Here is a 12,956-nt window from a genome sequence, read left to right as displayed (position 1 = left end):
CGAAAACTCAGTTTTCAAATGTATCCGGATGATTGTAGACGTAGCCTAATTGTGAATGTTGATTTGACAAAGTTTAACAGCGTAAAGTCTTAAAGTTTGAAAAACCAGTCTGGAGTCGCACGGGTATATCTGAGGCAATAGCCAACACTACATTGTATGGGTCAAAATTATCGATTTTTCTTTTATGCCAAAAATCATGAGGATATTAAGTAAAGATCATGTTCCATGAAGATATTTAGTACATTTCCAACCGTAAATATATAAAACATGTATTTCTGTGAGTGAATGCTGCACAATCACCAACATAAATGTAGAACTTTAAAGGAGATTTTCTCAATGTTTCGATTTTTTTGTATCCTCAGATTCCAGATTTTCAATAGTTGTATCTCGACCAAATATTGTCCTATCCTAACAAACCACACATCAATGGAAAGTTTATTTATTCAGTTTCAGATGATGTATACATCTCAATTTCATAAAATTGACCCATGTGACTGGTTTGTGGTCCAGAGTCGCATATATGCCTTTATATACTGCGTTACTAAGCTAATGTTATGGTGCTCTGTTCTGTTGGATGGATGGATGGACCGATATAAACAGATGGATGGATGGATGGACAGATATAAACAGATGATGGATGTGTAGTTCAGAGGTTCAGGGTCGTGACCGCTGTAGTTTCTCTTCTCATTCTGTGGCCTTGACGTTTTCAGCGAGTTTTACCAGCTCTTGAATCAACAGAGCCAAAGTAAACAGGCCTGCAGTGCTGCTTTATACTGTGTGTGTGTGTGTGTGTGTGTGTGTGTGTGTGTGTGTGTGTGTGTGTGTGTGTGTGTGTGTGTGTGTGTGTGTGTGTGTGTGTGTGTGTGTGTGTGTGTGCGGCTTGTTTTACCCCGTCAGGACCAGATGTCACCAGTTCACCGGCCCGAACGACTCTCAGGGTCCCAGAACCGTTACCAGTTTAACATTCGTCCTCGTGAATCAGAGTACGAGTTGAATTGGCCACACTTGAATTAGACTCTGAATGACAGGAAGAGGAATAGCACACAATCCAGTCCAACACTGAATTAATTTTGTGTGTGTGTGTGTGTTTTGTGTTCAGGTGGCGTCTCAGGCTGGAGTTTATGAGCTGTTGAATCAGTTGGGCTTCTCTGAGTTTGAGGACCTGAGAGACTCAACTCTCTGCCGTCTCCGTCGCCGTTGGCAACAGCAAAACCGCCACGGGCTTCCGTTCAGAGGAGAGTTCATCTGATGATAAACGTGTTCGTTTCTCTCCTTTCAGGGACGACCAATGCTATTCAAGTGTTTAAATCCAGTCAAACACCACTGTGAGGAACCGAACTGAAAACATCCATCACGTCTCACCTGTGGATGCTGTTTTTCTCCTTTATTAATGTCATTTGAGGTTATTTTCTCTTTCCGTACAGGTATCTCGCATCTACTATTAACCTATTTTTAATTTAACAGGACTCTTTTAATGTCTCTTGTAGCTTACGGGATTGTTTGACGTGCGTTTGCTTGTATAGTTCATTCACTCTGTTCTTTTTTTAACATTTGAAGGCTGCCAGTAACTGTGATGTTTGTTTTATAAATGAGCGTTTTTCATGATGAAGACTTTCATAAGGGCAGTCTCCATTAAACATCTTTGGTAACAGGAATGTGTTCGTTTACTGACTGATGAAACTGTGACTATTCCTTTAAGATCCTATGAATTTTTGCTTTTCTTCATATTTTTCATTTGACAGTATCCTCCTGGGACCCAGGAATAGACTTTTGCCCACTGTAGTGGACATTATATTTGAGTGAATTTCTCTGACATCATCATGTTTATCAGGCATTCTGGGAGACGCAACAAGAGAATATGGAAATAAATTATACATCAATATTCCTATGAAATATGAGATATTATTATTAAAATGTTGCCAATTATTACTCCCAATTATCACACTTCTTTTTTCATTAAATGTTGCTCCAAGAACACATTAATGTGCAAGTGTATAGATAAATTGTATTGAATGGGAATATTAATTTATGGCCATTTTACCCACATATTGCATAAAGTAAAATGGTGCATCAATTCATTCCGTTATATCTTTCATAACATAGTTGAGAATCATCTTTATAAAAATTTTGGTTAAAAAAAATCCTGAAACCCCAAAATGTATTGCTGATTGAAAAAAAAAAATCCCATTGTTTTTGCCTATACTTATAATTTCATGTCATTTTATTTTTAAAACAACTGAGTCCTGGTGTCCACTACAGAGGACACAGCATAGCATAACGTATGAATAAAATATTTATTTTTGAAAAATGATTTTTTTTTACCATTTGTTGTTTATGCTCTAAACAATGTGATGACATGAAAAAAAAACTAAATTCAAAAAACTTTTTTTTTTCTGGGTCCCAGGAGGATTTGACAGTATAGCGAGTATTATGAGAGCTATCATCATCTAAAACTAAGAAACATTTTCACTACCTAAGAAAAATAAACATTAACTAAAATAAAATGTAAAAAATATTTACTTATTTTATGTCTCATTTTCATGAGAACAAATAAAAATGACAAAAACTTTAAGATTAAAATAAAATCTAATTTCAAATCTAAACAAAATGTCTATAAATGGTACTAAAATAAGTATGCTATTCAAAACGCATCAATTGACTTAGCACTTATTTTATCTGTTACAAAAAGTAAAAGCATTATTATTCATATGCATACATCATATGCATACAGCATACCGCTATATTAAGATACTGGAAGTGTTTGGCATCTGGAGTCGTCGGGTACGGAGGAGAACATGCTTTGCATCATGGGGAGGATTAGACTCTCATTAGAGGGGCTTCAGAGGTTTGTGGTTTTTAATTGTCTGTGGAAAAGTGGAAGGGAAGAGACGAGACTTGAAGGAGGGGGGGGGGGGGGGGGGGGTTCTGTGATGTCATCATGCGGTTGAGCTCTAGGCGAAACACATGCGGCTCCAGTCGATATACAGAACACACAAACACACTCAACAGGCTGAATATAAACACTGTATTAATGCAGTTTTTGAGTTTACCAACTCAATACTCTTCAGTGTTTCTGCTGCCAGTGATAAAGAATACAATAATGCCTTTTATTCAAAGGCGCCTTACGAACAAGGACACCTTACAAACTGGCTAGCAATCATAAAAATATAAGACAAACAATAAGTCATTAAAATGGGTTTATGTTCGAATTTTCATGCATTAATCGCTTTTTTATTGCTAATTTGTGAACAGCTTTTAATGGAACTTAAAAAACGAGACCTTCCCTCGACTTCGGTTGTCTATGAAAGCCTTATTTTTGTGTGAAGGAGTTTTGCCGGGAAAATCTAAAGTACGTGAAGTTTACTCCCGAGAGCCTCTCGTCCAATCAGTGACACATGACACGAGTGCTTATACAATGTTCAGGATAACACCGAAAGAGCCGTTCTGTGTCGTGCAAAGAGAAATGATTCATTCAAACTATAGTCTCACAATCAGAGTCTCAAATATACTTTATAATCAAATTAGCAATTAGTGTTTGCAATATATAGGATTAATATAGGAATTTGCGAAAACACATTTGTGTGACCCAAGTGTAGTGACCAATGGAATCGTTTTGATAAATCCGATAGCCATCCAATCAGTAAAAGCCAGGTGTAAACAGGCCCTAAGAGAGGGCGGGATCTCAAAGCTAGCTCGCTATTGCTAATGCTAGCTGAAGATTGCCTGCCCTATCTTTAATAAAATAAAATGAAATGGCAAAAGCCGATGTGATGAAGCCTTCAGCTGTATGAGAGCTGAACCTGTGCAGTGTTTGAGTGATTCTCCTGATCATGTTTTTGATCACATGCACCATTTTCACAATCAATGAAAAACTCCCACAGATGTGCTGAAGGAGAGCCATATAAAGCAAGAGTTTGAAGAACTTGATGTTTCTAAGGTAAGCCACAACTAATCAGCTTCTTCAAATCAGTGCTATTGCATTGATCTCAATCTTCCCTTTGCATCTCAATTGTCAATTATTTTGCACAATTTCCTGTGTCTGATTTGTTTATTTGATTATTTTTACAAATGTGATTTAGCAAGACCTTTATCTCACTGAGTTCTGCCAGACAGTCGCCGCATGTTTTGCATGTTAATAAAAAATGTTTTGCTTCCAGCGACCTGCATGTGATTTGTTTGTCCTGTGGTTTCAGAGGAAGTCCTTCCACCACGCAAACACCAAACTAATGTGTGTGAGAGCGTCTGCGAAAGCGCTGGGGTTTGTAAATATTTGCTGATACAAGTCAAGTCAACATGTTCAGAGCCAACGACAAAACTCCTCCTCAAAGATCATGATAGTCATAGTTTTGCATGTAGTTTATTTATGTGTCATTTCAGCTTCTTTTTCCAAATTAAAAACATATTTCTTTAGTCTGGCCTTCCTGTAATATCTTATGTTTTTTTATATATTTCATGTTTTTCTTCATTTTTAGTTATTGTATGTCTTAGTTAATCCTTATAAACTTTATTCTTATTTGTGTATCTTACTGGGTCTACTATCTACTGTATTTATTGTTTCTTTTTTTTGCCTGTAAAGCACCTGATTTGTTTGGAAAAGTGCTATATAAAGAAAATTAGCTTGTTTTAGTTTAGTTAATAACACCATGATTCAGCCAATGACAAAACACCTTCTCAAAGATCATGATAGTTATAGTTTTGCATTTAGTGTATATATTTGTTTTATTTCAGCTTTGATTCATTTGGTGAAATAGTTTTAGTTGAGTTAAAAACACCAACTCTGGTTGTAAAACACAAGCGTATCTTGACGTTCGCTGTCTGAGAAGATCAGGAACGTGTTCTGGTAGCGATTCCTCTGAAAGTTTCCCGTCCTGCACGTGGATGAAGTCCATCTGAGGAAAACACATGCCTTGTTCTCCTGCAGTTGGCTTTGAAACACTGATACTCCAGATCTCTGATTATCTGCAGGTACGGAAGTTGTTAGGGGTTTAATCACATTGTGAGCCCTCTTAGATTAATGGAAATGAAACCAGAGCACGTCAGATTAAAGCGGCTCAGTGCCAGACGCCGCAGAGGAGAGGTTATCCTCAAACTCCTGTTCACTTCACGTGTCTCTCTGTCGGTCGTGTCTCCAAGAGTCAGGATGGTGAGAGTCTTAAAGAGACAGTTCACCCTTAAAATAAAAATAAAGTCATAATTTATTCACCCTGGTGTTGTAATAATGCAGCATTGAATAGCGACTAGCATCAAGCTTTTTTTTAAAAAGACACACAGAATGATCCAATGCTACATACGTATGTCTTATGTATTCAAAGTGATAGGATTTGGTGAAAAACAAACCAAAATGTAATGTATTTAACGAAAATCCTGACCCTCTGTGGAAAAACAACATGAAATACAGTTCCTAGAAATCCCCAAAAAACTTTCTTCACCGAGTTAAATATCTCCAGACCGGATATCTGGTTCTCAAGATAACTTCTTGTACATCAGAGAAGAAAGTACATGGATTGTATTTCATGTCGTGTTGAAAAGTCTCATGAACACGCAGAAGATCAACGGCTATGGTCAGGATTTTCATTCAATAATACATTACATTTTGGTTTGTTTTTCACCAAACCCTGTCGTATAGCCTTGAACATATTAATATACATATTAGATCCAAAAGTGTACATATTAGTTCCAAAAGTGTACATATTAGATCCAAAAGTGTACATATTAGATCCAAAAGTGTACATATTAGATCCAAAAGTGTACATATTAGATCCAAAAGTGTACATATTAGATCCAAAAAAAGTGTACATATTAGATCCAAAAAAAGTGTACATATTAGTTCCAAAAGTGTACATATTAGTTCCAAAAGAGTATATATTAGATCCAAAAGTGTACATATTAGTTCCAAAAGTGTACATATTAGTTCCAAAAGTGTACATATTAGATCCAAAAGTTTACATATTAGTTCCAAAAGTGTACATATTAGTTCCAAAAGTGTACATATTAGATCCAAAAGTGTACATATTAGTTCCAAAAGTGTACATATTAGTTCCAAAAGTGTACATATTAGATCCAAAAGTGTACATATTAGTTCCAAAAGTGTACATATTAGTTCCAAAAGTGTACATATTAGTTCCAAAAGTGTACATATTAGATCCAAAAAAAGTGTACATATTAGTTCCAAAAGTGTACATATTAGTTCCAAAAGTGTACATATTAGATCCAAAAGTGTACATATTAGTTCCAAAAGTGTACATATTAGATCCAAAAGTGTATTAGTTTCAAAAGTGTACATATTAGTTCCAAAAGTGTACATATTAGATCCAAAAGTGTACATATTAGATCCAAAAATGTACATATTAGATCCAAAAGTGTACATATTAGATCCAAAAGAGTACATATTAGTTCCAAAAGTGTACATATTAGATCCAAAAGTGTACATATTAGATCCAAAAGTGTACATATTAGATCCAAAAGTGTACATATTAGATCCAAAAGTGTACATATTAGATCCAAAAAAAGTGTACATATTAGTTCCAAAAGTGTACATATTAGTTCCAAAAGTGTACATATTAGATCCAAAAGTGTACATATTAGATCCAAAAGTGTACATATTAGATCCAAAAGTGTACATATTAGTTCCAAAAGTGTACATATTAGATCCAAAAGTGTATTAGTTTCAAAAGTGTACATATTAGTTCCAAAAGTGTACATATTAGATCCAAAAGTGTACATATTAGATCCAAAAATGTACATATTAGATCCAAAAGTGTACATATTAGATCCAAAAGAGTACATATTAGTTCCAAAAGTGTACATATTAGATCCAAAAGTGTACATATTAGATCCAAAAGTGTACATATTAGTTCCAAAAGTGTACATATTAGTTCCAAAAGTGTACATATTAGATCCAAAAGTGTACATATTAGATCCAAAAGTTTACATATTAGTTCCAAAAGTGTACATATTAGATCCAAAAGTGTACATATTAGTTCCAAAAGTGTACATATTAGTTCCAAAAGTGTACATATTAGATCCAAAAGTGTATTAGTTTCAAAAGTGTACATATTAGATCCAAAAGTGTACATATTAGCACCTAAATGGAACATATTAGAACCCTTTTGAAAGGATACTGTCCTAGTGACAGCTTTTGTACCTTTTTTTCTGAGAGTGAATAACACAGGATCATTCTGTGATACTTTTACGTCTTTTTAAAAAAGCTTGTCACTGGTCTCTATTCACTGCCATTATATGGATGAGTTCAAGCTGGACATTTATAAAAAACTCTCCTTTTGTGGTCTGAAAGAATAAAGATTTGCATTCTGCATTAGTACAACACCAGGGTGAGTAAATGATGAATTTTCATTTTAGGGTGAACTGTCCCTTTAAGGCCCGTTCACAATTATAAAGGTGTGGTCACATTACTGATACTTTACAAAATTTTGCAGTGAATGAATTCCAGTCATTTCAATAGTATAATATGCCAATTGAACCTTTCTCTACCTTATTAGGAAAAATACATGATTTCTTATAGGAAAATATCATTAATCTAATAAAACAATGAATAAAAAAATTTCCATGACAGTAACGACCCACAAAATACCCGAGCAGAACCAGCGGTTTGAGATCTTACATCAAGCTTCTGACTTTAAATATTATTGATCACCAGTTATGCTCAACAACCGTAAGATGATTATCAAATATGCCCTGATATACTCACAGCAAATGCCTTTTTCGTTCTATACCTTAGTTAGCCAACTAACTACTGTAGTTAGTGTCCCCCTGTGGTGTAAATCCAGCTTTTAGAATCAGAATCAGAATCAGAAAGAGCTTTATTGCCAAGTATGCTTGCGCATACGAGGAATTTGTCTTGGTGACAGTAGCTTCCAGTACACATACAATATAAAGTGACAAGACAAGTGACAAGTAACATAGGTATAAATAAAAAAATAGAAAAAATAAAAATAAAAGATTATAAATTATAAATATATATAAAGTTATAAGGTGCTATAATGAAATGTCTGAGGGAAGTATTGCACATGTTTGTTCCACAGTAGGGGAACATTTAAGTGTTCATCAGCTGGAAAACACTTTTACTGTTGTTTATGTGTCTATGTGGTGTTATTAATACGCTTTAAGACAAACCATGTGTAAGTTCATAAGTCGACAGCATTGCTGAGTATTTCCTCCTTAAAACTGCAGTGAACCAAAGACAGTCTCAAACACACACTTTGAAATCGCTGGTGTTTCTGACTTCACAAACTACCTTGTAACCAATCAGATCAACGTGTGATCGTCAACCAGTGGATCTCTGAGCTGAGTGAGTGAGTGGAGGCGGGGTGAATTTGCATATTCATAGAACCGCGCATACTAAATGAGGCAAGGGTGTCGAGTTACATTCAAGATATTTTAAGGCATGCAGATTCTTTTCAAGGAAAAAAAAATTAAATATGTAATTTTGGTGATCAGAGATGAGTTTTAAAGGATAAAATGATTGACTACAGGGGGACTTTAAAGCGGATGGATTCTATATGGTGATCAATGTTTTTAATTGTTCATCAGCTGGAAAAAAATCACTTTGAAAGTGATTCTAAGGACATCATTCCTCTCTGTCGTTATCAGTATAGGCTAGTTGTGGTGTGGACTCATTATTCCCACTGAATAAGAACAATTATTAAAACAATAGTTAGTGCTATCTTCCCTGCCTTCCCGGCCCGTTTACACCGAGGACGATAACTATAATAATAACAATAACTATAGTTCTAAAAATCATTCTAGATATAAAAGAACAGTAGTTTCCACTGTACAACTATAGCGATAACGACACAGAGAAACGATATTGTTGGAATAACTTTCAGAGGGTTTTTTTTCCAGCTGATGAACGATGTAAACACTAACAGCCAATCAGAATCCATCCTGCCTTAACGAGCTCGAGCATTTAAAGAGACAGACGACAAAACTGCAGCGCTTATAATAAACAGAACGATATGGTCCAAGGGTATGGACATTAAAATGATTCTTATAGTCATCTGTGCAGTTCTTGTTCTTGTTGTGAACAGGCCTTTAGACAAATGTTGCACTACTGAACAATTCAGCCAAAAAATTATATTACAGTCAAACCAAACATTATTCAGACACCAGATATAATTTTTTATATTGTTTTACTAGTGTGATCAGGACACTATAGTTCATTTATGTAAGTGAGGAGAACAAAATAAAATAAACTGTGACATATTATACCCAAATATTCTTCATACAGTGACTACCAGTAACATTTATAAAAATTTGGGATCAAAAATGATTGGGACACTTTGAGCTGATCATGTTTTGCTGAAGTGTTTTGTCTTTAATTGCTAATGCTCTTTTTACACACAGACTGAACAAAATGAAGCATTGCTTGGTGATTGGTTGAGCTAAACTGGTATTATCTAATTGTGTAGTTAAATTTAACAGCTGACAGATATTCAACATAATTCATGTGTGAGACAGTCTAACAGAAGGACGGACAAAACCAGTCAAATATCAGCTGATTTAATATGGTTTGACTGTATGTCAGCATTTAATCACCCTCATGCCATTGAACACTTCCTGAAAGTAATGAAACTTCACCCTGTTCCTTTATCAGAATCGTTTAGTTTCTGTTGTGTGTGTGTGTGTGTGTGTGTGTGTGTGTGTGTGTGTGTGTGTGTGTGTGTGTGTGTGTGTGTGTGTGTGTGTGTAGCTGAGAGCTGAATCTTCAGTCTTCTAACCAGCATGTCTCTCAGGATCAGGAAGGAGTGAACACACTGCTGTATCTGCATCTGTAGATGAGTGTGTTCTGAGAGGACGATATGGCGGCCGGCTCTTTGAAAACTCTTCCAGATCCTCTGAGATCTTCTCCAAGCTGAAACTCGAGCCGGCGCTTCAGAGAGACGTGAAGACTCAGCCGAACAAAGAGGAGCATTGAGCGGCGAGCGGCCCTGGACTGTGTTCCTCAACCTTCAGTGATAATTAAAGCTTCTCCTGTCACACGTTCACATTCGCTCCATTAGAGGAACACGTCCATCAGAGATCATCTGCAGCGTCAGTGGCTCACAGTGTAAAAACACTTCATATGGAGAAACACGGCACAGTGGAAAAATAACTCATTTAAAAGATCAGTTTGTTCAGTTAATTCAACTCAGTGTCACTTTAGCTTCATTAACATAATGAATTTACATATAAGAGTCATTCTCATGAAATAAAGCGATTTGTGTGCTTAAATTAACTTATTTGATATTAAAGGATTAGTTCACCCCAAAATGAACATTTCCTAATAATTTACTCACCCCAATGCCATCCAAGATATCCATGTCTTTCTTTCCTCAGTGGGAGAGAAATTATGTTTTTTGAGGAAAACATTTCTGGATTTTTCTTCTAACAATGGACTTCATTGGTTACCATCGTTTTTAAGTCCAAATCAATGCAGTTTCAAAAGTCTTTGAAGTGTTTAAACGGGCTGTACGCGATCACAGCTGAAGAAGAGGTGGTTATCTAGCGAAACGATTGGTCATTTAAAAAAAAAAAGATCAACTAATGGACAGGGAACTACATCATCACGTTGAAAGGTCACGCCGGCGCCGGCAATACTATTTGAACTACTATTCATATTCATCAGAATGTTATTCATATACTATTCATATTCATATTCACTGAATACTATTACTATATATATAATAGCAAACAATACTATTTGAACTATCCTCCTACGTACGGTCGCATTGTAAACAGTGAGGCGCTACTTCTGCCGGCGCCGGCGCGACCTTTCAACGTGATGATGTAGTTCCCTGTCCGTTTGTTGATCAGCTCAATCCCAACTATTGAAGGTAAAAAGTCTATAAATTATATATTTTTTTTTTTAAATGACCTATCGTTTCGCTAGATAACCACCTCTTCTTCAGCTGTGATCGCGTACAGCCCGTTTAAACACTTCAAAGACTTTTGAAACTGCATTGATTTGGACTTAAAAACGATGGTAACCAATGAAGTCCATTGTTAGACGAAAAATCCAGAAATGTTTTCCTCAAAAAACATCATTTCTCTCCCACTGAGGAAAGAAAGACATGGATGGATATCTTGGATGGCACTGGGGTGAGTAAATTATTAGGAAATTTTCATTTTGGGGTGAACTAAAAGTTGTTATAAAGAATTGGAATCATGCTTTCACTTTTTGAGTAGTTTGGTTATTTATTTATTTATTTAATTTGTAATAAGTAAAGCATAATTGACTCCGGCCCATTGAATTATTAGAAAAATAATGCACACCCGAGGTGGTAATGCCGTTACACATTGCGTGTGCATTATTTTTCAGTAATTCAACGGCCCGGAGTCAATTATTCCGCTTATACTACAGTTACCACACCTCAAAACATTGTTCAGATTATGTATTTTAAGACATTTGTCAGGTTTTTGTCTTTAAAACGCTCTTGTGTGCCGGACTAATTTCTCACGCATCTCATCCCACACCGTTGCTGATTCCAGAACGTAATTTTAGAGCGAGTAACGGAGGATTGAGCCACTGATAGCAGTTATTAATGCAGTTATGAGAGAGAGAGAGAGAGAGAGAGAGAGAGAGAGAGAGAGAGAGAGAGAGAGAGAGAGAGAGAGAGAGAGAGAGAGAGAGAGAGAGAGAGAGAGAGAGAGAGAGAGAGAGAGAGAGAGAGCGAGAGAGAGAGAGAGAGAGAGAGAGAGAGAGAGAGAGAGAGAGAGAGATTAAGTGTGTGTGAATTACCTGAGTCTGTGTGTCTCTCAACAGTGTTCGGCAAAAGTGTCTCTACTAATAGTGAAACTGTAAGTTTATCCGCTTCAAGAACAGCGCCGGTAATGCCTCAATAATAAGAAATGTCATGAAGTTAAACTATTTTACTGATAAAATCGTCAGAGCGGCACTGACAACATGTTTCTGCGTGAGTGACTGTGTGTCTGTACTGTTTGTGTGTGTGTGTGTGTGTGTGTGTGTGTGTGTGTGTGTGTGTGTGTGTTTGAGTGGGAGAAAGAGAGTATGTGCTTTCTGTACAAAACGTAATTTTGTGGCGAAAACATGGAAATGATTTGTCTTTTTATATTGTTCACTATATTTATTTGCTTGGTCAGTGTCGTTGTGGGTTTTGGTTCTTTTGTTGTTGTCAGCTGAAATTATTTGGCGAAGTGATACGAACTGTAATGCGGTCAAAACCTGCTGGAACTACTTTAGCCGTGCATTCCCCTGAAAATAATTGAACATCTTAGAACGTTCGTCAGCCAATCAGATTCAAGCATTCAGAATAAATTCTGTTGCCACATATCCTAACTTTTAAAATTACACTTTGATCTTTCCGAGGTCACTTTTAAGGGAGTGAAATCACTCTTTTATCAGTATTTCTTTTGAGAGTTTAATAACTCATATGTTGATAGCAAATCTGAATATTGGATGAATATTGACATGGAATAAAATGCACAGATCATTTTGATAATGTAAGCTTTTCAAAATATAGATCAAATATGAAAATGTACTTTGTCATATTTTCTAATTATAAATAATTAAATAATCAGATTATAATTAATAAAGTTGAAGTATCTGAGCATATTGCTGAGCAATAAGTCTGTTGAACAAAATGAACATATTCATGTTTTAAAGTTACAGAGAACCTGAACAATGAATGTGGAGATGAATGATGATAGAGAGATAAAGAATCACTTCTCTGCTTCACACACACTTTTATCCAGCTCGATGTGTGTTATATCTGAAGCCGATCGTGACTGAGAGCCGGGGGAAGCCGTGCTTTAGTGAAGGACGTGTGTGATGGAGTTTCTCCTGGATCCAGCATGATAAAACAACACAGAATTAAAGCTCTCAAGGGCCGTGAAAGTGTTTCATTAGTGACTAATAATGATATTAGTCCCACAAAGTGAGTTTTGGATCCCACTGACTTTCATTACAAGAACCGATGAGAGTCAAATAGGTTTGGAAC

The 12,956-nt window shown here is 36.0% G+C and overlaps 1 protein-coding gene across 4 annotated transcripts in view; it reads left to right on the top strand.

Moving 5' to 3' along the window:
* The window catches only part of pald1a (phosphatase domain containing paladin 1a), a 79,008-nt gene extending 77,353 nt beyond the window's left edge, over positions 1–1,655 (top strand). For all 4 annotated transcript variants that reach the window (XM_082152406.1, XM_082152405.1, XM_082152408.1 and 1 more), the window contains exon 20: positions 1,100–1,655. In XM_082152406.1, the coding sequence (XP_082008532.1) occupies positions 1,100–1,249 (150 nt within the window). In that variant the 3' untranslated portion in view covers positions 1,250–1,655. The remainder of the gene's footprint in view (positions 1–1,099) is intronic.
* The last annotated feature ends 11,301 nt before the right edge of the window (positions 1,656–12,956 follow it).

Source organism: Leuciscus leuciscus, assembly GCF_965113295.1.
Source record: "Leuciscus leuciscus genome assembly, chromosome: 21".
NCBI lineage: Eukaryota > Metazoa > Chordata > Actinopteri > Cypriniformes > Leuciscidae > Leuciscus > Leuciscus leuciscus.
This window is presented reverse-complemented; position numbering and strand designations above follow the sequence as displayed.